Raw genomic sequence first — 25,745 nt, forward strand, 5'->3', positions numbered from 1 at the left:
CACTGCACTCCAGCCTTGGCAACAGAGTGAGACCCTGTCTCTTAAAAAAATAAAAAAAAAGAAGAAAAAAGAGAAAAGTGTCCTTTTACATCCCTTTTAAAAATGTCACTTAAGGCTGGGCAAAGTGGCTCATGCCTGTAATCCCTGCACTTTGGGAGGCCGAGGCGGGTGGATTACTTGAGGTCAGGAGTACAAGACCAGCCTGGCCAACATGGCAAAACCCCCTTTCTACTAAAATTATAGCTGGATGTGGTGGTACACGCCTGTAGTCCCAGCTACTCGGGAGTCGAGTCTGAGGCACAAGAATTGCTTGAATCGGTGAGGCGTAGGTTGCAGTGAGCTGTGATCAGGTCACTGCACCAGCCTGGATGACAGAGTGAGACTCTGTCTCAAAAAAAAAGTCACTTAGCTTAGATTGTCTCTACATATATAGGAAGAAGATGTAGCAATGAATGGTGCTGCTACAATTACATGATCTGGATAGACCCAGAAACATGATACTTTTTGGTTTTCTGTAGCCTTGGTGCCATTGTTGATCTTTATTAATTATCATTATCCTCAAAATAGCCGTAATGTGCTGAGTCTCTTCCTATTTGCTGGGCAGAGGCTGAGTATTTCAGCGAGCTCATTGAGTCCTTACAATTGCATTATGAGAGAGAGAAAGATTATTATTTCCACTTTGCAAAATGAAGAAATTGACGTTTAGAGATATCCAAGGGCCACGTGAGTGGGAGTGCCTGGAATTGGAGCCTAAATCTAGTCATCTGATAGCAAAGCCTGTTTTCTTATCTGCTTTGCATTAAATACAAGTTTAAAATAGAACAATACTGGCCAGGCTGGTGGCTCATGCCTGTAATCCCAGCACTTTGGGAGGCCGAGGCAGGCAGATCACCTGAGGTCAGGAGTTTGAAACCAGCCTGGCCAACATGGCGAAAGAAACCCCATCTCTACTAAAAATAAAAAATTAGCCAGGCATGGTGACACGTCCCTGTAATCCCAGCTACTTGGGAGGCTGAGGCAGGAGAATCACTTGAACTCGGGAGGCAGAGGTTGCAGTGAGCCAAGATCATGCCACTGCACTCCAGCCTGGGCAACAGAGTAAGACTCTGTCTTGGAAAAAAAAAAAAAAGAATGATACTATAATAAAAGTCTGTGTTTATATGGTGGGGAAGGTTGAGTATCAATAAAATAACAAAGAGGAATGAATGTCTTAAGTGAATGCCTGTTTCCCCATCTGCTTCCTCTTCTGCTGGGAGACACCTGGATCCCTAGAGGTCTCAGTTGCCTCCAGAGCTGAGTGCCACAGGGATACAGGGGAACAGGGATGTTACCTGTCACTGATAATTCAGAGAGATGATTCAGGGTCTAGTTACCTGAAAGAACAAATTGCCATGCCAGACCTCTTGGTTCTTATGACAGCAGCAAAGAGTCGCCTCCAGGATTGCCCAAAAGGAGACGAGTTCTGGGAACCTCACGAAGAGGACCTTTCAGTGGAACCTGGGGAGATTCTCTTCCGCTCCATTGGCTCACATTGGATTTAGGAAAGCTTGGAACCGGGTGATTCCTCAACCTCTTGATTTATTTAATTCTTTTCTGGTTTTTCTTGGCTCTACTCCAGGGGAATACGGAGAGAACGGTCTGGCAATACCACTTTCGGACCTGGCCAGACCACGGAGTGCCCAGCGACCCCGGGGGCGTGCTGGACTTCCTGGAGGAGGTGCACCATAAGCAGGAGAGCATCATGGATGCAGGGCCGGTTGTGGTGCACTGCAGGTGACAGCTCCTGCTGCCCCTCTAGGCCACAGCCTGTCCCTGTCTCCTAGCGCCCAGGGCTTGCTTTTACCTATCCACCCCCAGCTCTTTAACTGTAGGAAGAATTTAATATCTGTTTGAGGTATAGAGCAACTGCATTGAGGGACATTTTGATCCCAAGGCATATTTCTCCTAGACCCTACAGCACTGCCATTGGCCATGGCCATTGCAACATGCTTAGTTAAAACAGCAAAGACTAAGTCAGCATTGTCTCTGAGTCCACTAGAAGTTGTGCATTAAACAACTTCATCCTGGCTCTGCAGTTTCTCCTTATTCTTTGTGATGTTTGCTTTGTAGCTGTTGACTGCTCTATAGGTATTGAGGTGGTGGGGGTGTGGTGGAAATAGACCTGACTCTTGAGGATCCCTTAAGTCATTTTTGCTTGGTTCTCTTTTACCTTCTTTTCTTCTATTCTACGATTCATCTCTTTGATTGTGATTCTGTTCTCTCTCTCTCTTTTTTTTTTTTTTTCGTTTTTGAGACGGAGTCTTGTTTTGTCGCCCCGGCTGGAGTGCAGTGGCGCCATCTTGGCTCACTGCAACCTCTGCCTCCCGGGTTCAGGCCAGTCTCCTGCCTCAGCCTCCCAAGTAGCTGCGATTACAGGCATCTGACACTAAGCCCGGCTAATTTTTGTATTTTAATAGAGACAAGGTTTTGTCATGTTGGCCAGGCTGGTCTCGAACCCTTGACCTCAGGTGATCCACCTGCCTTGTCCTTCCAAAGTGCTGGGATTAGAGGTGTGAGCCACAATGCCCGGCCCATTCTATTCTCTTCTACCATAAATATATTTCTCCCCTAACACTATATTTGTTTGCTTCACAAGATTCCAGCCACTTTCCACCAAGGCCTTTGGTGTAAGCTGTGCTGTGACCTCTGTAATGAGTCTGTGGGCTGTTGATTCTCCAGTTTGGGCTTCATGATTATATTGGGGAATATTGGGTTTCCTAAATCTCGTTCATTTCTTGGGCAAGTAGATATATGTGAAACTTTTTATTTGTCCAGTTGTTAAAGAAGCTACCATTTATTGAGCCAGCCTCTGAGCACAATATTTTTTGTTTTGTTTTGTTTTTAATTTTTTAAATTATTTACTTCTTCTATTTCAATAACTTTATTATTATTATTTTTTGAGACAGAGTCTTACTCTGTCACCCAGGCTAGAGTGCAATTGCACGATCTCAGCTCACTGCAACCTCTGCTTTCTGGGTTCAAGCAATTCTCATGTCTCAGCCTCCCGGGTAGCTGGGATTACAGGTGCATGACAATATGTCTGGCTAATTTTTATGTTTTTAGTAGAGACGAGGTTTTGCTGTGTTGGCCAGGCTGGTCCGGAATTCCTGGCCTCAAGTGATCCTCCTGCCTCGGCCTCCCAAAGTGCTGGTATTATAGGCGAGAGCCACTGCACCTGGCCCTCTTTCAGTAATTTTGATGTATTTTTTTGTATACGATTCCTGTTTCATTCTGTCCAACCAGCACTCTGTATGGTATGTGCTGTTGTCCCCATTTCACAGATGCAGAAACTAAGGGTCAGAGAGGTTAAGGGACTTACCTCAGGCATGTTGTACTGGAGAAGCTGAACTCCAAGAGCAGGTTTGGGCTAACTCCAAAGCCCTGTGCTTTTTACCAACGTATTTTCAAACATAAATAGACAATTTTATAAATAGCTCCTAAGAGTAGACATTGTTTCTGTTAATATTAATGGCTTGGTTTTGAGTCTGAAACCCCCATGAATGATTCTGTTGTCCCTGCTTTTTGTCCTTCTGCCCGCAGTGCTGGAATTGGCCGGACAGGGACGTTCATCGTGATTGATATTCTTATTGACATCATCAGAGAGAAAGGTGGGTCATCTGGCGGGCAAGAAGCAACAGTTTCTGTTTTTAGTTTATGGAAGGAAAGTGCTCATGAAAACAGCCTGGGGAAGAGAGGTTGAATGGGAAAATTTTTTCACAAAAATCTGGGCTGAAGACTTCAGTGTGTCTGCCTGAGAACAGAAGTGACACTATTTGAGCTTTTGGCATAAAATGAAGTCTAGGAGCTGCAGAAGCCACTGCCATGGCCTTTTGTTGCATACACAGTGGTGGTCGCTATCCAGCCACCTGACCTTGTTTACAGTATGGGGTGATTTGTTGGAAAGTGAGGGAATCCTGACTTCTGCCACTTTGTTATTTATGTAGTCTTCTGGGATCATTGGTATTGGTCAGAAGTTCAACACTGTAGCCATTGCAACATGCTCAGTTAAAACAGCAAAGACTAAAAAAAAATTAGCATTGTCTCTGAGTCCACTAAAAGTTGTGCATTAAACAACTTCATCCTGGCTCTGCAGTTTCTCTTTATTCTTCATGATGTTTCTTTCGTAGGTGTTGACTGCGACATTGACGTTCCCAAAACCATCCAGATGGTGCGGTCTCAGAGGTCAGGGATGGTCCAGACAGAAGCACAGTACCGATTTATCTATATGGCGGTCCAGCATTATATTGAAACACTACAGCGCAGGATTGAAGAAGAGCAGGTACCAGCCTAAGGGCTGGCATGCGGATTCTCATTTCTCTTGCTAGGGCTCTTGGATACACTCTCCTTTTGAGCAAGAGGACAGGCTCTGATAGACAACTGTTTGATTTGGGAATGGGAAACAAACTCCCAACTAAAAGGGCCTCTGGAAACTGTTAATTATTCTCTACTTCTCAGCTCTGATTTTTCACTGCAGAGGAGTTTAGGGAAGGGCACCATCCTATCAGCCTGGCCTGCCAGATTGAAGAACTGCCATGCAGAAAGGTTCTCACGTTCTCAGGCTCACGTGGCAAGCGTAAAACTCAAAGCATTGAAGTTTCTAGCCTGTTCCAGCCTTGATCCAGGCCATGTTTATCCTGATTCCATCCTTTAAAACGAATGCCTCATTCTTAATAGCGCAAGGCAGTTTGAACCACTAATTTGGTCGAGTTGGAAACAGTGAAACTTCAATTTTAATAAGCTGTGCATAATGAAGAGGAATGTGGAATTGGAGCCTTTCCATCTGAAGCTATTCATAACAGGCACAAAGCTGAGTTAATTAGGAATATGCTGAGATGAAGGAAATGAGGAGAACTGCTCTTTTGGGGGCTGTGCTTCTCTCCCCCACCCCTAAACCCCATTGCCATGCTGCAGATGGGGTGGTGTCTAAACATCAGTGGCGAGTGCCTGCATTACTCTGCTCGTTGCCTTCCAGAGAACTCAGCTTCTCCAAATGCTGAGCTCTTTTCAGAATGGGACCTCCTACCAATATTTGAAAGATTTCTAGCCTAGCAGAATAGCAGCCACGTTATCAAAGTTTGGTTGGCCAAAGTAAGGTACCTGCTAATTAGTTTAGTAGGTTTTCAGTCCACACAGACATACGGGATTGTTTTATTGTACATAGACATCTTCAGAAACAGTGTATGTATAGAAACGTAAGGTCAAAATTTGAACCTCAGTGCTTTAAATCTGAATTTGTATTAAGTGATATGAAATATTTAGATGGTTACCTTATTTTATATATGTCTTCCATTGTACTTAATTTGGCCCAAGAATAGTTAGGCAAAAAGTTGCCCAAAGAGAAGGATTTCCTGGTAAATACAAAGAGAATGTAACATAGTTGCTACAAGTTGGAGCATGTTCAGGGATGTCTTTTTTTTTTTTTTTTGAGGGAGAGGTCTCTCTCTGTTGCCCAGGCTGGAGTGCAGTGGTGCAATCATGGCTCACTGCAGCCTCAATCTCCTGGGCTTAAGCGATCCTCCCACCTCAGCCTCCCAAGTAGCTGGGACTACAGGCATGCACCACCACACCTAGCTAATTTTCGCATTTTTTGTAGTGTCACGGTTTCGCCATGTTGCCCAGGCTAGTCTCGAATTCCTAGGCTCAAGCAGTGCTCCTGCCTCAGCCTCTCTGAGTAGTTAGGACTACAGATTTGTGGCCCTATGCCCGGCTAATTTTTTTATCTTCATTTTGTAGAGACAAGGTCTCACTATGTTGCCCAGGCTAGTCTCGAACTCCTGGGCTCAAACAACTCTCCCACTTTGGGTTTCCAAAGTGCTGGGATTACAAGTGTGAGCCACTGAGCCCAGTGACCTCTGGGTTTTAAAAATGTGTAGGCTGCGATTATTTATTTTTAAAAATGAAATCCTGCAATATATAGTTTACTGCATTGTGTGGTTTGAATCAATCTGGGAACTGGCTCCCTGGCTGATTGTGGTAAAGTAAAGAAGTACTTAATTTAGTAGAAAGTTTAAATGGCAGACATAACATTAAACCCAGCTGATTTATAAATGAAGCAAAAGAACAAAACTCATTCAGGATAATTGGTTATTCTAAAATAGTCATTTCTAAAATTATGAAGTGTTCAGGACCTTTGGGAGTGAAACAATTTGCTAAAGAAGGATCAGTGAAAAAAAGGAATGATGGGTGAAGAGCTGTGGAGAAGGAAGAAAAGAAACAGCACAAGGAAGGAAGAATATAAAGTCAGATGTGGGAATCCAGGGGAAAGTGCAAACGAAGCAAGATTGAGAAAATTCTCAAGTTTTTATAAACAGTTCTCATGCTCTGCCAGTTCCTTGGAGGTAGACTTTTTTGTTAACTTCCAACTACAGTAGTGGAAAAAAAAAAAAAAACCCTCAAATTTGCAAAAGCGGTCTGTGGAATTTTCTTTACCCAGCTTTCCTGACTGTTAAGTTTTTAGCACACTTAACTTTATCATTCATTTATTCTCTCTGTTTAAAATTAAAAATGTAAATTTTAAAAAGTAAAATGTTTGTTGGTTACAAACATTTATACCCTTTTGTCTCTAAATATCATTTCATTTTAAAAGATAAATAATCTAAGCCTACACATTCTAAAATGTGTGTATTTTCTAAAAATAAGGGCATTCTCTTACATAACCAATGTCACAATTATTTGATACAATGATCGAAATCTGGAAACTAACATTGATATAATACTATTATCTAACCTATAGACCATCTTCAAATTTTGCCAGTTTGTCCTGCTAGTATCTTTTATGGGTCCAGGATCACACAGTGCATTTAGTTATAATGTATCTTTTTTCTCTTTTTTGAGACAGGGTCTCACTTTGTTGCCCAGGTTGGAGTGCAGTGGTGCAATTATGGCTCACGGCAGCCTTGACCTCCTTGGGCTCAGGGGATCCTCCCACCTCAGCCTCTTGAGTAGTTGGGGACCACGGGCGTGCACCACTATGCCTGGCTAAGTTTTGTATTTTTTGTAGAGATGGAGCTTCGCCGTGTTGCCCCGGCTGGCCTTGAACTCCTGGGCTCAAGTGACCCTCCTGCCTTGGCCTCCCAAAGTGCTGGGATTACAGGTGTGAGCCACCACACCTGGCCAGTTATTAGTATGTTTAATCTCTTTAATCTGGAACAGTTTCTCAGTCATTCTTTATTTTTCATGACCTGGATGTTTTTGAAGAGTTTAGGCCAGCTATTTAGTAGAATGCCTTTCAGTTTGGATTTGTCCAGTGTTTTCTCTTGACTATGTTCTAGTCATGCATTTTTGGCAGGACTGTCACAGAAATGTTGTTGTAGTCTTCTTAGTACATCACATCAGGTGCACACTGTTGATCTGATTCATTACTAGTGGTGTTAACTTTGATCACTTGAATAAGGTGGTGTCTGTCAAATTTGTCCACCATAAAGTTACTTGAGCAAAATGTAGCTGGGACTACAGGCATAGGAAAAAATGTATTTTTCCCTTTTAAGTTAATCTCTTGTCCATAAAGTTATTATTTTTCCCTTTTAAGTTAATATCTTGTTGGTAGATACTGGAGACTGCGTAAATTACCTATTTCTCATAATACTTTTTTTTTTTGAGACGGAGTCTTGCACTGTCTCCCAGGCTGGAGTGCAGTGGTGCAATCTCGGCTCACTGCAAGCTCCGCCTCCCGGGTTCACACCATTCTCCTGCCTCAGCCTCCCAAGTAGCTGGGACTACAGGCACCCACCATCACACCTGGCTAATTTTTTGTATTTCTAGTAGAGACGGGGTCTCACCGTGTTAGCCAGGATGGTCTCGATCTCCTGACCTTCTGATCCACCCGCCTCGGCCTCCCAAAGTGCTGGGATTACAGGCGTGAGCCACCGCGCCCGGCTCTCATAATACTTTTTGCCTACTAATTTTATATTCATTGGTTAAATTCTTGCCTGAAAAAATTATTACTGTGGTATTTGCCAAATGGCAATTTTCTATTTCCATCATTGCCTTTCCCCCAGCTTTTAAAAGTATAAGTGACAAAGAAAAATTGTATATAAAGTGTACACCATGATATTTTGATATATGTATACTTTGTGAAATGATTATCAAAATTGAGTTAAATAATGCATCCAACATCTCAGTTACTTTTTTTTTTTTTTTTTGAGACAGAGTCTTGGTCTGTCACCCAGGCTGGAGAGCAGTGCCATAATCTCGGCTCATTACTACCTCCACCTCCCAGGTTCAAGTGATTCTGCCTTGGCCTCCCCAGTAGCTGGGATTACAGGTGCCCGCCATCACACCTGGCTAATTTTTGTATTTTTAGTAGAGATGGGGTTTCACCACGTTGGCCAGGCTGGTCTCGAACTCCTGACCTCAAATGATCCACCCGCCCCGGCTTTGCAAAGTGCTGGGATTACAGGCGTGAGCCACTGTGCCAGGCCACTCTTAGTAAATTTTAAGTGTACATTTTTTTTTTTTTTTCAGATGGAGTCTCACTTTGTCACCCCGGCTGGAGTGCTGTGGCATGATCTTGGCACACTGGAACCTCTGCCTCCTGGGTTCAGGTGCTTCTCCCACCTCAGCCTCCCAAGTAGTTGAGACTACAGGCACTCACGACCATACCTGGCTAATTATTGTATTTTTAGTAGAGATGGGGTTTCACCATGTTAGCCAGGCTGGTCTCGAACTCCTGACCTCAGGTGATCCGCTCACCTCGGCCTCCCAAAGTGCTGAGATTACAAGCATGAGCCACCACGCCCAGCCACATTATGTTATGATTAACTATAATCACCATGCTGTATATTAGATCTCCAAAATGTATTCATCTTATGTAACTTCAAGTTTGTACCCTTTGACCAAAGTCTCCTTGTTTTCCCCACCCCTAACCCCTGGTAATCACTGCTTTAACCTCAGTTTTTATGAGTTTGACTGGTTTAGATTCCACATACAAATGAGATCAGGCAGTGATGGTTTATTTCACTTAGCATAATGTCATCCATGTTCTTGCAAATGACAGGATTTTTTTCTTTTTAAAAATAATATTCCCGCTGGACACGGTGGCTCATGCCTGTAATCCCAGCACTTTGGAAGGCTGAGGAGGGCGGATCACTTGAGGTCAGGAGTTCGAGACCAGCCTGGCCAACATGGTGAAACCCCATCTCTATCAAAAATATAAAAAATCAGCTGGGTGTGGTGGCGCACACCTGTGATCCCAGCTACTTGGGAGACTGAGGCAGGAGGATCGCTTGAACCCGGGAGGCGGAGGTTGCAGTGAGCCAAGATGGTGCCACTGCACTTTAGCCTGGATGTTGATGTTGTTCCACTTGTTTATTTTTACTTTGGTTCCCTGTGCTTTTGGTATCAAATCCTAAAAACCATTGCCATGACCATTGTCATGTTGCTTTCCCCATATGCTTTCTTCTAGAACTTTTAAGGTTCATCATTCCCTTTTCTGTTTTTAGTTGCAAGCCTACTATAAGGAAGGGCTTTTCTTTCTCCCTCATTTATTTATTCATGTTTATCAGAATGGGCACCTTACTACTATTTTTGTTGTTATTGCTTGAATTGACTTGAATTTGGCTAGTGGGAACCTTTTCAGATTGGGTACTCTGTCCTTTTGATCTGTTTCCATTTTCAAGCACTTCTTTAGACTTTAGAAGATGGTCTAGGCTCATCTCCTCCTTTCCCAGCCATTTTTCAAAGGAACCTGATTCCTTTTTGTGAAGAGTAGTATTTTGAAACCAAGATCTGGGCACTGGGTCTACTTGTTTGTACTGGTACAATGTTCTTTGAATTGCTAATTAGCTGATCAATTACTGCTCTATTTGAGTTCCCTCTTTCTAAAACCTCACATATGTGTACAGATGGTCCCTGACTTATGATGGTTCGACTTACGATTTTTGATTTTATGATGGTTTGAGAGCAATACATCCATTCTGTTTTTCACTTTTCATTCAACACTTTATTTTAAAATAGGTATTGTGAGATGATATTGCCCACCCATAGGCTAATGTAAGTGTTCTGAGCACGTTTAAAGTAGGCTAGGCTAAGCTGTGGTGTTTGGTAGGTTAGATACATTAAATGCATTTTCGACTAGTGATATTTTTAACTTATGATGAGTTTATTGGGATGTATCCCCATAAAGTCGAGGAGCATTATACATATCTCTGTATAGTAGAGTGAGTTCCTTATACCTTTCATCCACTTTCCCCTGAAGTTAACATTTTACCTAACCATGATACATGTATCAAAACTAAAACATTAACATCAATACATTGCTATTAACTAAACTCTAGAGTTTAATTGGATTTTGCCAGTTTTCCAACGAATATCCTTTTTCTGTTCCAGGATCCAATTCATGATCACACATTGAGTTTGGTCACTTGTCTCTGTAGTCTTCTCCAATCTGTGACAGCTTCTTAGGCTTTCCTTGTTTTTCATGACCTTGACGATTTTTAAGAGTACTGGTCAGATATCTTGTAGGATATCCCTCAACTTGTGTTTAATCTTATGTTTTCTCATGATTAGACTTGAGTAATGGATTTTTGGGAAGAATACCGCAGAGGTATATTGTTAAGTGTTCTCATCACTTGGAGGTAAATGTTATCAACATGGCCTGGTGATGTTAAACTTGTCAGTTTGTTTAGTTAGTATCTGCCAGATTTTTCTCACTGCATAATTACAAATCCTTCTTAACTTATGATGGGGTGATGGGGTTACAGCCTGATAAGCCCATTATAAATTGAAAATATCGTAAGTCAAAAATGCATTTAATGCATCTAAATTACTAAACATCACAGCTTAGCCTAGCCTGCCTTAAACCTACTCAGGACACTTACATTAGCTTACAGTTGGGAAAAATCATCTCATGGAAAGCCTGTTTTATAATGTGTTACATATTTCATGTAATGTGTTGAGTACTGTACTCAGAATGAAAAACAGAAGGGTTGTATTGCTTTTGTACCATCATAAAATAAAAAAAACCATAAGGCAAACCATCATGAAGTTGGGGACTGCCCGTACTTTTTTCCCCTTTCCCTGTTCAATTCTTTGGAAGAAAGTCATTTAGTTCAGACCATACTCAAGAGAAGGGAAATAAAGCTCCATCTCTTGGAGCTTAATTGAAACTGGAATGACTAGTTTCTATATACGTTATTTAGAGTCCTTTTGTAAGAAAGATTTGTTCCTTCTCTCCATTTATTTATTCCATTATTTATATTGATAGAGATGCATGTATATTTATTTTATACTTTAGGTTATAATCTATTTTTCTTGCTCAAATTATAACAGCTTTGGTCACTGGGAGGTTCTTCAGATTGGCTCCCGTGTCCTTTGACATGTCCCCATCCTCTCGTTTCTGAGTACTTCTCTACTTTGGCATTACAAAAGATGTTCCAGGCTCCTCTTACATTTTTCCCTGCTGCAGCCCTAGAGTCATCCATTTTTCTATGGAGCCCTGGTTCCTTTTACTTTAGACGGGGGTTTAGAAACCAGTCTGGGTGTTGGGTATGCTCATTGCTACTGGAATCACTGCTTCTAGTCCCTCTCAGCAGATAGAGCTAGAAAACATATGGCTGTATATGAATCCATGGATTCACATATATCTATAATTGTTTTCTCTATCTGGCCATCTGTATATATATTAAGCTAAACATGAGTTCATACTGATGTCTCAGACTCTAATCCATTGCTGCAGGGCTCATTCTTGCCTTCCTCTTGCTTATTTGTGACGTCTTTCTCTAACAGGGAGAAACCCCAGTCTCATTATCACCAATCTACCTACTCATTTGCTCAACCCTGGTATAGGTGTAAAGTAATTTCAGAATTACTAACCTATATCCGTGTGAGAATTGTATTTGCCAACTAGGTACTTCTTGTTTGAAGGAAACACATACAACACAGGTAGCGTCTCTACACTTCAGTATACAGAGATCTGAACAGTGTTCTCTCTGAGCGAATCATATTGTGGGACAAAAATTACTTTTAAAAGTTCCGTAATGGGTCAGACCTATAATCCTAGCACTTTGGGAGGCTGAGGTGGGCAGATCACCTGAGGTCAGGAATTCGAGACCAGCCTGGCCAACATGGTAAAACCCCATCTCTACAAAAAATACAAAAATTAGCCAGGCGTGGTGGCATGTTCCTGTAATCCCAGCTACTCTGGAGGCTGAGGCACGAGAGTCACTTGAACCTGGGAGGCAGAGGTTGCAGTGAGCCGAGATTGCACCACTGCACTCCAGCCTGGGCGACAGAGCAAGACTCCGTCTCAAAAAAAAAAAAAAAAAAAAAAAAAAAAAAATTCCATAATGATAGCAGAGCTAGAATAGAAATGGGATCGCACAGGCTGAATTTGAGTTGTTGCAACATTAAACGAGCAAGATTTAAACTGGCCTTGTGTGGCACTTGCTATTTGGCTGCTCATATTTTATTAGACACTTTCTTTTTGTTTGGTGTCATTCCTTTGAGAAATATTTGAGTGCCTTTTCTGTTGCAGACATTGATTAGATGCTGAGGTTGTAACAATGAAGAAGATAGCCATGGCTGTTGCCTCATGGAACTGAAGTTTTACCAGATGTAAAATTTGAGTTAACATGAGGCCGTGCCCCCATGTGCCCTACTGTTTCTTCACACAGCTCCCTTCATCTCCTTGGTCCAATGAAAAGGTTTTTTCATACTTGTTCATTCATTCCTGCATTAATTAAAGTAGGTTGTACTGTGCCAGGCACTGGGAATATTTAAGTAGTTGTGTTCCTGAAATGGAAATAAATCCAGCATGGTTGGAGTAGAAGGAGTTGGGGGGCAATGTGGAGTATGATGGGGGGATTGGAAAAGTAAGCTGAGACCAGATTTTTTAGTTTGGAGGGAGAAGTGGGGCTTGTAGGCCATATTACAGATTTTAGACTTTATTTGGAGGGAAATGGAAGTCACTGAGGAGTCTGAAGCAGGGGAATGACATAAAAAGATACTCATTTTAGGCCGAGTGTGGTGGCTCACGCGTAATCCCAGCACTTTGGGAGGCTGAAGTGGGTGGATCGCTTGAGGCCAAGAGTTTGAGACTAGCCTGGGCAACATGGTGAAACCCTGTCTCTACCAAAAATACAAAAATTAGCTGGGCATGGTGGCTCACGCCTCTAGTCCCAGCTACTTGGGAGGCTGAGGCATGAGAATCGCTTGAACCCGGGAGGCAGAGATTGCAGTGAGCCGAGATTGTGCCACTGCATTCCAGCCTGGGTGACAGAGTGAGACTTCGTCTCAAAAAAAAAAAAAAAAAAAAAAAAAAGACCCTCATTTTGAAAGAGGACCCTGGCTTGAGGGTGAAGAATGGGTGGGCACCAGGCTTGAGCAGCTGCAGGGGCCAGTGAGGAGCTGCTGCAGTGCTGCACGTGAGAACCCGTCATGCTTTGGTCAGGGTGGGCAGGACTGACAGTGAGCACAGGGCGAAGTAAAACCAGCAAGATTTCATGATTGGATAGTGGAAGGAATCATGATGTTTGTAGTCTTCAAATGTGAACCCAGAGTGCACTGGACAAGTAGTCTAGGCTGCTCTGTAATCAAGGCAAGTGTTTTCATTTTACCGTCTCTTCCTGCTCTTGGCTTTTGGATTTTTTGTAATTTAAGGTTTATGAATGTAATCAGTTACTTCACGTGGAAAGATACTTAATACCAGATGATTTTGGAGTCTTGTGATCAATCCTTTCTCTCAATCTTGGGTGTGTGTCAGTTGGCAAGGCCATAAGATTTGTTATAAACATTGCAGAAGGCTTGGTTACTGTGCTGTGACGTTGAATTTGGGTGGAGACAGATCAATTTCAGATTATTTTCTAGGCCTCAGAAACACATTACCCTCCACTCCACAAACACAAATCAAAGCAAAACAATCCCTATTCCCTGAGAATTTCTCTTGATCTATAACACAGCCTGGGCTGTCACAGTACTGAGATAAGCCCATCTGATTTGTGAGTCTGTTTTATTTCTTGGTCTTCTACATAAGCTAAAAAGTTTCAACATTTTAATGCTTTTCCTTGGATTCCTTTGAGTCATTGAAGTAATTCCTGTTTCATTTGTACTAATTATTCCACACTAGAAAATTCTGTTGTAATCACTTTATGTGTTAATAGAAATACTGAGTTTTATTTTCAAGGAAGTATTGAGTAGGGAGGGGGAAATAGGGATTTGCTGTTCAATGGGTATAGAGTTTCACTAATACAAGACAAAAAACTTCAGAGATCTTCTATATAGCAGTGGGTATATAGTTAACAATACTGTACATCTAACAGTTTGTTAAGAGGGTAGATCTCATGTCATGTGTTTTTAAAATTTACTTTTAAAAAAGTATCGAGTAAAAAAGCAGTTTTACTCCTCAGTTTCTATTTATTATATATTTAAAATTTTTATTTTAAAAAGTGAGTTGAGATTTTTAAACCTCAGGATAAGTTTTATTTTTTAAAAAATTTATTTTATTATTATTTTTTGAGATGGAGTCTCACTCTGTCACCCAGGCTGGAGTGCAGTGGTGTCTCGGCTCACTGCAACCTCCATCTCCCAGGTTCAAGTGATTCTACTGCTTCAGCCTCTTGAGTAGCTGGGATTACAGGCATGCGCCACCACGCCCGGCTAATTTTTGTATTTTTAGTAGAGACGGGGTGTCACCATGTTGGTCAGGCTTGTCTTGAACTCCTGACCTCAAGTGACCACCTGCCTTGGCCTCTCAAAGTGCTGGGATTACAGGTATGAGCCACAGTGCCCGGCGGGATAAGTTTTAAAATAATGTTCTCCGCTGGCTGGGCATGGTGGCTCATGCCTGTAAACCCAGCACTTTGGGAGGCGGAGGCAGAAATATCACTTGAGGCCAAGAGTTTGAGACCAGTCTGGGCAACATAATGAGACCCCCGTCTCTACAAAAAATAAAAAAAGTTTTGCTGAGCGTGGCATATTCCTGTAGCTATTGGGAGGCTGGGGTGGGAGGATTGCTTGAGCCCAGGAGTTTGAGGCTGCAGTGAGCTATGATTGCACCACTGCGCTCTAGCCTGGGTGACAGAGTGAGACCCTGTCTCTTTAAAAAAAAAAAAAAAAAAAGGGCCAGGCGTGGTGGCTCATGCCTGTAACCCCAGCACTTTGGGAGGCCGAGGCAGGCGGATTTGAGGCCAGGAATTTGAGACCAGCCTGGCCAACATGATGAAACCCCATCTCTACTAAAAATACAAAAATAAGCTGGGTGTTGTGGTGCAGACCTGTAATCCCAGCTATTTGGGGGGCTGAGGCAGAGAATTGCTTCAACCTGGGAGGCAGAGGCTACAGTGAGCCGAGATCACACCACTGCACTCCAGCCTGGGCGACAGAGCGAGACTCCATCTCAAAAACAACAACAAAACCAAACAAAAGTTCTTGCCAATTCTTCCATTTAATATTTAATTTTGAATTATATTGTATCTTTCTAAGGGTTGTTTCTTATATAGGCAAAGATTTTTCAGTGCTAAACATTTACAACTGCTATTAGGAATGGTTATTTACAAGTCTTTTTGTTTGAAGAAAATGGCTGTTCAAAAAATTAAAATAGTATATAAACCAAACAAAATATTTTTGCTTTGGATGTGTGTTTTGCAGCTTGTTCCCTACACTGTAAGTTCTTACTGACTGCTTTATCACTTAATAAATTGGTTTGGCTACTTTAACAGAGGCAAATAGTATTAGACAAAAAATTATTTTTTATTTTTATTTTTTGAGACCGTCTCACTCCATCATCCAGGCTGTAGTGCAGTGGCCTGATCTTGGCTCACTGCAACCTCCGCCTCCCAGGTTCAAGCGATTCTCATGCCTCAGCCTCCTGAGTAGCTGGAATTATAGGCATGCACCACCACACTCAGCTAATTTTTGTATTTTTAGTAGAGACAGGGTTTTGCCATGTTGACCAGGCTAGTCTCGAACTCCTGACCTCAAGTGATCCATCTGCTTTGGCCTCCCAAAGTGCTGGGATTACAGGCATGAGCCACCATGCCCAGCCCTATTTTTTATTTTTTAGAGATGAGTCTCGCTCTGTTGCCCAGGCCGGAGTGCAGTGGTGCGATCATAGCTTACTGCAGCCTTGAATTCCTGGGCTCAAGCAATTCTCCTGCCTCAGCCTCCCGAGTAGCTGGGACTACAGGCCTGTGCCACCAGGCCTAGCTTGTACATTAGTATTTGATATGGCTACCCTAAGGGCAATCCTATAGTGAAGTCAACATTAGATAATGATGCTCATCTGATGGATTAGATTTTCAGAGTTGGCTGTTTCCAGGTGCCTATAGGAGTAGAAAAGGGTGACAAACCACCTAACTGGATGTCCTACCAAATATAGTTCACTCCACATCTTAGATGAGACTGCATGACTGCTGGTTTTCTTTGCCTTTTTCCCTCCAGGGTATCATCAGAACCAAAAATAAAGTTTTAAATGTAGGTCGGATGTGTGTTGGCTCATGCCTGTAATCCTAGCACTTTGGGAGGCTGAGGCGGGTGGATCATCTGAGCTCAGGAGTTCAAGACCAGCCTGGCTAACATGGTAAAGCCCCATCTCTACTAAAATACAAAAAGTTAGCCGGGCATGGTGGTGGGCACCTGTAATCCCAGCTACTCAGGAGGCTGAGGCACGAAAATCGCTTGAACCCCGGAGGTGGAGGTTGCAGTGAGCCGAGATCATGCCACTGCACACTAGCCTGAATAACAGAGCAACGCTCTGTCTCCAAACAAACAAAAAAGGTGCCAGAGTCTTTTCCAGGGGTGAGGGGAGATACAATGAAGTGTGTTATTGTTTCTGATAAGAGTGCTACCATCTTTCATTCTTGTGTGCCATTTCTAGTTGGGGTGAATTTATTTTCGGAGTTCCTTTCCCAGCTGTTTACCTGAAAAACCATGAAATGTGTTCCACGTGAACTATGAAATGATTAGATGCTAATGTGGCAAAGAAAGTGTGAATTCTCTTGTAGAAACAGGGACATTTGGTTCGGTACAGTAAGTAGTTAATGCGTGACTCTGTGCTTTCAAATTCTGTGGTTCAAAAGTACTTTTCACTCCTACTGTGTATTTACCTTGAGAAGGTGAATCCCCTAACAATTTGGTCAATGTATCAGTATTCTCAACCCATCTATCAATTTTTTTCTTTCTCTCTCTTTTTTCTTTTTTTGGGCAAAATACCTTTTTTGCTTTTTATCCCCTTAAAATAACCATTGTTCCTCACATGTGCACTCTTCCAAATTTCAGAAAAGCAAGAGGAAAGGGCATGAATATACAAATATTAAGTATTCTCTAGCGGACCAGACGAGTGGAGATCAGAGCCCCCTCCCGCCTTGTACTCCAACGCCACCCTGTGCAGAGTAAGTAGTGCTGAAGGAAATTCTTTTTACCTGGTCATGGTGGTTTAAAAAGGTTTAAAAAACAAAAACAACAAAAAAACACAAGTTTGTAGCACATGCCTTTCACTGGTGCACGTTCCTGTTGCCCCACTGCTAGTGTATCTGTAACTGGTGATATCTATGGATTGTGTTAATGCTATCTCAACCACATTTTAATTTTCCTAAGCTGGCCAGGCACGGTGGCTCACGCCTGTAATCCCAGCGCTTTGGGAGGCCGAGGTTCATGGATTACTTTGAAGTCAGGAGTTCGAGACCAGCCTGGCCAACATGGTGAAACCCTGTCTCTACTGAAAATACAAAAATTAGCCGGGCATGGTGGCATATACCTGTAATCCTAGCTACTCAAGAGGCTGAGGCAGGAGAATCGCTTGAACCCAGGAAACGGATGTTGCAATGAGCTGAGATCACGCCACCGCACTCCAACCTGGGCGATAGAGTGAGCCTCTGTCTAAAATAAAATAAAATAAAATAAATTCCTAAACTGAAGGCTGATTGCTATGCTAGCTAGGATTATATGGGATTTTAAGTATATCAAGTGGTGGTTCTCCAAGAAGAATCTAATTTTTCTTTTGATGGGCTGGGGATTGTAACAAAGGAAGGTCACGTCTTAATGATGTGTTAAGGCTCTTTGCAAAATAAAAGTAAATAAATTGACCACTAATGTGTCAGCCCAGCTATGATCTGCTCATTTGCCACCAGTCAACAGAAATCTACTTTGGGTGTTTAAACCAGGAGTCAGCAAACTACAGCTCACAAGGCCAGATCTGGGCCATGGCCTGTTACTATATAGCCCATTAATGGTTTTAAAGGGTTGTAAAACAAAAGAACACAAAACAGAGACCCAATAACAAAACAAAGCCCGAAGAATCATATGTGACAGAGACCATGTATGGCACATAGAGCCTAAAATACTGACTCTCAAGTCCTTCCCAGAAATCCTTCCCGACTCCTTGTTTAAAACACGGTAGGAAAGCATTTGTTAAATTGAGTATATGAATAGCAATTGTAAGTTATTATTTTTCCATATATTCGAAAGTCACTTGCTAGTATAACATTTACCTTTTATTTTTCCCTAAGAATCTCTCTGTTTGCTTCCGATGTGGATTTTTAAACCCCTGCAGATTTTAATATTCTATATAAATGTTTTAGGTGGCATATATGAGGTTTGTATTAACATTTGCTTTCTATTTAACATTGAAATGAAATTATACAGCAGAGGTATTTTCTCCTCCAAGCTGCCACTTCTTTCTACCTTTTTTCTTTTCTTTCCCAGTGGACTGCCTGGGAAAATTGATATTTTAAATTGCTCTCTGCAATAATTTGCAATGGAACTGGAATGCCAGGGTTCTGAGTCCTTGCCAGACAGCTCTTCCCTCCTGTTAGCATGACTGAGTCAGCTGTCATGATTCCCTCAGTACCAGTGGCATGCCTGTGACAGCCTGTCTGCCTTTCATTCCCGTCATCCCCCTTGTAGGGTTCAGATCCAGGATACGCTGGTCCTGGAGCCCCTCTCAGCCTGGTCCCCCCAGCTGCTGGGTTCCTCACTCTCCTGGACTGCTCTGATGTCACCTCCCTGCTCAGCAGAAAGGAGTCTGGGATCTTGATGCTTTGGCCCTCCGTCCTAGGCCCTAAACCACCCATTGCCTTCACATAACCTGAGCTGGGGCTAAATAGATCTCTCATTACTGCCTGCCTGCTCCTGTATTTTCCCTTCTTGGAGCTTTTGCCTGTTCAGATCCCTCTACTGGAAATTAATAGGATTTCATTCTATGTGTGCATTTCCAACCTTTCTTCATAGTGTAATCCAAATGCCTCATCCTACAGACCTCGTTAAAACAACCTGCTTTCTGCTAGACCCCAGGGAGCACCAGGACTTGAGGCTTTTATTACACTTCTGTTATTTTTTTGAGACGGAGTCTCGCTCTGTCGCCCAGGCTGGAGTGCAGTGGCGTGATCTCTGCTCACTGCAACCTCCACCTCCCGAGTTCAAGAGATTCTTCTGCTTCAGCCTCTCAAGCAGCTGGGACTACAGGCATGTGCCATGACACCCGGATAATTTTTGTATTTTTAGTAGAGACGGGGTTCACCATATTGGCCAGGCTGATCTCAAACTCCTGACCTCATGAGCCACCCACCTCGGCCTCCCAAAGTTCTGGGATTACAGGCGTGAGCCACCACGCCCAGCCTTATTTCACTTCTGCCTCTGTAATTATATTGCTGTGTGGCTATCTCTTCTCTCCCTGGGAATGTCAGGTCCTAGGCACAGGAACTGTGTCTGTACCATATCTGGTGCCCAAAGAATGTAGTATGTACTTTATAGATACCATGTAAGCTTAAACAGCGTGGTCTACATTTTTGTGAATGTCTTTTTCTTTTCTCTCCAGAATGAGAGAAGACAGTGCTAGAGTCTATGAAAACGTGGGCCTGATGCAACAGCAGAAAAGTTTCAGATGAGAAACCTGCCAAAACTTCAGCACACAAATAGGTATTTAAATGCAAGCACTCTATTGGTTGTTTATATAATTGGCAGTGTTTTTAAGCAGGCAAGCAATTTTGGAATGTTTTAGCAAAGTGTGCCATAATTGAGTTTTATAAACCAGGCTCCTTTTTCCTCTCCCTGTACTTCTTTTTCCAAGATGGTTTTAGTTTAGAGTTCATTAAACATTAAAATCAAACACAGAATTAATTCTGCATGAGGCAAGGCTAGCACTTATTCCAGAGAAATGGCTGATACTGGTGGTGGAGTGCAGGTATCACTGTTCCTGCAATTTTTATTAGAGTTGGTTAACCCAGGCTGTGCTGGGGGATGATCTGTAGGGATCTGGGAAGCATCGGGACTCAGCACTGGGTGGTTCGGAGTCAGGAAGCCTGAGTTCTCATTTCAGTCAGCCTCTGACCGGCTGTGTGGCATGGGGTGCTAGACCACTTGGCCCCCGACTGGGTCACCTACATCCCTTCTAGCTCTGCTGCTGGAAATTCATGTCTCCCATATGTCGCCTCCCTGTCAATTATGTTTTTTAAGTGTGACCCAAGTATGTGATGTATGTTTTCATGATAAATTAGAAACTTATCCGGGCATGGTGGCTCATGCCTGTAATCCCAACACTTTGGGAGGCCGAGGTGGGCGGATCACCTGAGGTCAGGAGTTTGAGACCAGCCTGACCAACTAAAATAGTAGAGACCAACCCATCTGTACTAAAAATAGAAAATTAGCTGGGCATGGTGGCGCATGCCTATAATCCCAGCTACTCAGGAGGCTGAGGTAGGAGAGACAGAGGTTGCAGTGCGCCAAGATTGTGCCATTGTACTCCACCTTGGGCCACAAGAGTGAAACTCCATCTCAAAAAAAAAAAAGACACTCAGTGTCAGTATTTCACGTCGAAATTCCACTTCAGTGGGTAGTGTAGTTAAAAGCTTCAAGTCTACCTTAAAATCACCTAATGCTTTGTTAACCTTTTAGATATATGTTCCTTAAAAACTCTAACTTACTTCTTCCCCAGATGTGGACTTTCACCCTCTCCCTAAAAAGATCAAGAACAGACGCAAGAAAGTTTATGTGAAGACAGAATTTGGATTTGGAAGGCTTGCATTGTGGTTGACTACCTTTTGATAAGCAAAATTTGAAACCATTTAAAGACCACTGTATTTTAACTCAACAATACCTGCTTCCCAATTACTCATCCTCAGATAAGAAGAAATCATCTCTACAATGTAGACAACATTATATTTTATAGAATTTGTTTTAAATTGAGGAAGCAGTTAAATTGTGTACTGTATTTTGCAGATTATGGGGATTCAAATTCTAGTTATAGGCTTTTTTTTTTTTCTTATACCCTTAACCAGTTTAATTTTTTTTTCCTCATTGTTGAGGATGATAAGAAGAAATGATTTGGGAAAATTAAGTAACAACGTCCTAGAAAAGTGAGAACGATCTCATTTACCATCATGTCTCCAGTAGTGGATAATTCATTTTGATGGCTTCTATTTTTGGCCAAATGAGAATTAAGCCAGTGCCTGAGACTGTCAGAAGTTGACTTTTGCACTGGCATTAAATAATCATAGAAAAAGAATCATGGATATTTATGAATTAAGGTAAGAGGTATGGCTTTTTTTTTTTTCTTTTTTTCCAGCCGTTGACCAATTATAGTTCGGCTGTTGACTGAGAAGGTTGTGGTGGGAAAACGTTTGCCATATTTTCTTTGCATTTGAGTAATTGTCTTGTACTTAGAAAAAAGGCATCTATGAATGATCAGTGTTTTTGGTTGTCAAATGTTGCTGACAAACTTACCCCAAAACTTTAGTGGCTTAAAAAAACCCACCCCCAACTGTTCGTCAATCTGAGCTGGGCTCAGCTGGGCTGTTCTTCTGCCAGCCTGCAGGTGGCCACTCATGTGGTCAGCAGGTTGGTGGAGAGACTGGGATGGCTGGGCTTCTCTCTCTGCCTGCAGTCCTGAGTCTCTCCTTCTCCGTGTAGTCCCTTTCAGTGGCCTTGCTGGCAGGGTAGCTAGACCTCTCACATGCAGCTCAGAGCTCCCAAGAGCTCAAAAGCAGAGTGGCCAGGCCTTCTGAAGACTTAAGTCCAGAATTATCACAGTGTCCCTTCCACTGCCCTCTATTGATGATGATGATGATGATGATGATGATGATGAGTTTTTCTAATCAGAAGAGAGCTGGGGTGTGCCCTCTAGTTACTAAACAAGTCACAAGCCCAGCTCAGATTCAAGAAAAGGGTGTGAAGTAGAGGTGCAGTTAAGTGGGGGGCCACTAGTCTAACAGACGGTCACAACCAGTGCCATAGGAAACCAAGGATATTAGCAAAAGTAGAAGTTGCTAGTGACCTTGGGAAGCCGAAGCTGCTTACAGTAGCTGGGACAAGCTGAAAGTCAGACTAAGAAATAAAGAGAGGGCCTTCAAGAAGCTTCCTGAATGATTTCTGCCACCCCTGAGCCTATTTTTGGAACCAGCACTTGGGGAAACTGATCTTGTGAGGATGGATGTGTTTAGGGACACAGGGCTTTTGAGAGCAGCACCACCCCATTGGGGCATCCCCATACTTGGGAAATGTGACTCTTAATGCCACTGGGTTTTAGTCAGGCCACAGTGAGAAGGAACAGCCCTAACAGGCCTCTAGCCAGGTTGAATGAGCTCATTTTTGTTTTAGCCAGCCAGTAAGATTTGCTAATGTTCTGCCTTAAGTGCCTTCTCCAAAGACATCCCTCTTTGCCTCATATGTTGAATCATCTAGTGTGGATATTTCAATGAAAATATCATTGGTTGACTTTTGTGACGGTAATAATGCTATGGCATCTTTGCCGTGAAGTTATGGCCTCCTTGGATTCTTCTGACTTTGGCTTCTGAAAGGAAGGCCTAGATCCAGCCCTGGTAGTAGTTCCTTTCTGAGGTCTCTCAGTCTCTTGAGACTCTGAGGTAGTTTGGCTGCCATTCTCACTGACAAAATGTATATCAGCCCCCACCTTCACCCCCCAATATTCCTTGAACTTTGAATTGCTTCAGAACACAGGTGTGGCCTGAAGGTATTCCCTTATTAGGGAAGTGTGACTGCTGTCTTCTAGTCAAACTTGTAAAGAAAAAGATTCCAGTTCAGTATTTGCAGCAAGAAGCTTGAATCCTGTTCTTTTTATCGCATTGTTACATCAACTCATTCTCCATTTTGCTTTGGTTTTGTCTTGACTTGACCTTAGGGGTAAAGTCTTTCACCAGCACACAAGAGTTTGATTGTACAAATATATCTTCTGCATTAACATCTCTGCCTGTTGCTTAAGATCAGTTGCTTTTATACTCAGAATGGAAATAACTGATCTTGGCTAGTTTTGTTATAAGATATTGATTTCATTTAGATTTTCCTCCACGAGTTTAGCAAACTATCATGTTCTTATGTAAACTTAGGCCAAGGCCAGAGTTAGGTTGCTACGGCTTATCATGTGCTTGATAAAAGGTGATCGCAGGTTCTCAGACGAGTTTACTTTACATGAGATGGAATCAGGCAGAGAGGCTGGGATGATGGAGAAAGCTGGAGGTGCAGGTTTAAAAAAAAGTTGTGGAAAGGAAAGTTCCAAATAGGTAGTTTCTGAGGAAGTCAGAGAGCCCAGGGCCAGAGCAGTCAGTAATGGGTGAATGAGGTTATTTGGAAAGTCGGTGTGACAGACACATGGATGCCATCTACTTCTAGGTTGCTGGTGGGTATTAAATATGCACAATATTCCATAGCTCACTGAGGATTTTAAAATTATAAGCATAGGATTTTATATTTTGGGGTGAAAGACTTATCTGGCACATGGTGTTAGAGTTTTAAAAAAAAAGCCAAATTTCACAGTCTTAATAACTTTTTTTTTTAAAAACTAAAAGGCACTTCATGTCCAGTATGTGGCCCTTCTGAAACTTATGGTCATCTCTCCCACTGAAACCAAGGTCTTTTCAAATGTGGCTAAATGGGGATGAAAAGACATGGGTAGGACTTTCTTGGTGTGTGTGCATTCTTTAAAGAGCCAAGTTGCTTCGGGGAAACAGCCAGGAGAATGGTCAAGATTATTTTTAGAGGTTATTTTATTGGGGATTTTAAGAACTAATAACATCTTGAGTTATTTTTAATTCAGGGGGATGTGGAAAGGTTTGCAATTGTGAAGTGTTTTGTTGTAGCTTAGTATCCATAAGGGAAACTTAGACTGTAGACATAACTACAAAGCCAGTGCAGCTTTTGTTTTCTGTATGTTGTTGGGGGAATCAAGTTTTACATACAGCAAGCACATGGCCTCCCTGATGTCAGGATGCCTTTGTTAGAATCTGTATTTGCCCTTAATTTTGTTGAAATCTTTTTTCTTTCTTCCTCTTGAAAAGTTCCAAAATATAGTTTATTGTATCTTTCATCACTAAAAATTTGTTCCTTTTTCACTACGGGCAGTTCACACAAGGCAAAAACTATTGAACAGTTGGTTTTAGTGTGTTGTATAACTTTGCTGTATATCAAACTAATTTTGACAAGTTTTCATCCTAAGCCTCAAATCATGTAATTAATAATTTGCCTGTTTATTTATGACCTAATTGTGATTCTTTTATTAATAAAAGCTAATGGGAAAAGGATCCCTGATTAAGCTGATGACTAGACCTACAATTAATTTTCCTGCAGTATATGAAGTATTGTACCAGAGTATTAAAAGATATGTAATATTTTATTGATAAATCTATCCTTTAAAAGGAATACGTTTTAGGATGTCATCATTTTGATGTGAATCATGTAAATGTTGATAATATGCTGTTTATTATACATTTAGTGTTTCAAGAGATTCACTTAATTGCCTTTTTGCCCGCGTATATTATGTAGTCTATTTGCAACTGTTTTTAAAAAAATGACATTAAAAGAATAGTTTATGTAGAGAAACATTAGTGGATGTTAATTGTCTCCCCACCTATATTTATGGGTGTTAGCGCAACTGCTTTGCTAGTTGCAAAGCTGTATTATCAGAGTAAAAGTGTATTTGTAAACTGTATGGGAACTAAAAATTAGGAATAAAACCATTTTCTTATATGATGGCATTTGTCGTTTGCTTCATCAGAAATGTCCAGGAAAAAAATGGGATTACTGGTCACTCCACTTCTCACACTGGCAAAATACTGACATTTAGCAGCTCTTATCTAGAAGTGACTTGGAATATAGAATAAAGGCATGAGTTCCTCAAGAATTCATTGAGTGTTTCCTGTAGAAATAGCTTTAGGAGATAGGGAGTTCTATTTGGGAGAACATATGAGTAAATCAAGAGTAAAAAGTATAGTCTGTGTAAAGTATAGAAGAAATGCTGGGCATGGTGGTGCGCCCCTGTAATCTCAGCTACTTGGAGGCTGAGACAGGAGGATTCCTTGAACCCAGGAGCCCAGGAGTTTGAGACCAGTCTGGGTAACATAGTGAGACCCTTTCTCACCTACTCTCACTGCATCCCCCCAAAAAATATATATGTGTGTGTACGCGCACACACACACAGAGGAAATTGTTAGAAAACACACAGAACTGAATGTAAATAGTATTAGGTGGGAATAAGAAGTAAAGGGATGGTAAGGAGGCTTGGAGGAGTAGTAAATTATCTGCTATGGGACATCAGCTCTTCCTTTAGAGTAGGTTTAGGTCACATACCAACAGGGCCACTTTGTTCTGACAACAGTGTGCATTGACATGGGCAGAAAGAAACCATTTTATAGACAGCAAAACAGGTGGTTATTCTTTATTAGAAATATAAAGAATGATTTGGATTACTTATTTACACTGTAAAATACTATGACCCCCCTCTCAGTGTCATCTGAATTGTTTAATGCATCTAATCAAATCTAGCTGGT

The 25,745-nt window shown here is 41.9% G+C and overlaps 1 protein-coding gene across 6 annotated transcripts in view; it reads left to right on the forward strand.

The window, feature by feature from the left end:
• PTPN11 (protein tyrosine phosphatase non-receptor type 11) overlaps positions 1 to 24,948 on the forward strand; it is a 95,355-nt gene extending 70,407 nt beyond the window's left edge. For 2 of the 6 annotated variants that reach the window (XM_055237558.2, XM_055237560.2), the window contains exons 11-16: positions 1,619 to 1,773; positions 3,580 to 3,647; positions 4,167 to 4,318; positions 17,251 to 17,363; positions 19,787 to 19,887; positions 20,903 to 24,948. In XM_055237558.2, coding sequence (XP_055093533.1) covers positions 1,619 to 1,773; positions 3,580 to 3,647; positions 4,167 to 4,318; positions 17,251 to 17,363; positions 19,787 to 19,856 — 558 coding nt within the window. In that variant the 3' untranslated portion in view covers positions 19,857 to 19,887; positions 20,903 to 24,948. Of the gene's footprint in view, positions 1 to 1,606; positions 1,774 to 3,579; positions 3,648 to 4,166; positions 4,319 to 17,250; positions 17,364 to 19,786; positions 19,888 to 20,902 lie in introns of all 6 variants that reach the window. The other 4 variants (XM_063614455.1, XM_063614454.1, XM_063614453.1 and 1 more) reach the window with 3 other exon arrangements.
• Positions 24,949 to 25,745: the final 797 nt, after the last annotated feature.

The sequence above is a fragment of the Symphalangus syndactylus genome, chromosome 13, assembly GCF_028878055.3.
Source record: "Symphalangus syndactylus isolate Jambi chromosome 13, NHGRI_mSymSyn1-v2.1_pri, whole genome shotgun sequence".
Lineage (NCBI taxonomy): Eukaryota > Metazoa > Chordata > Mammalia > Primates > Hylobatidae > Symphalangus > Symphalangus syndactylus.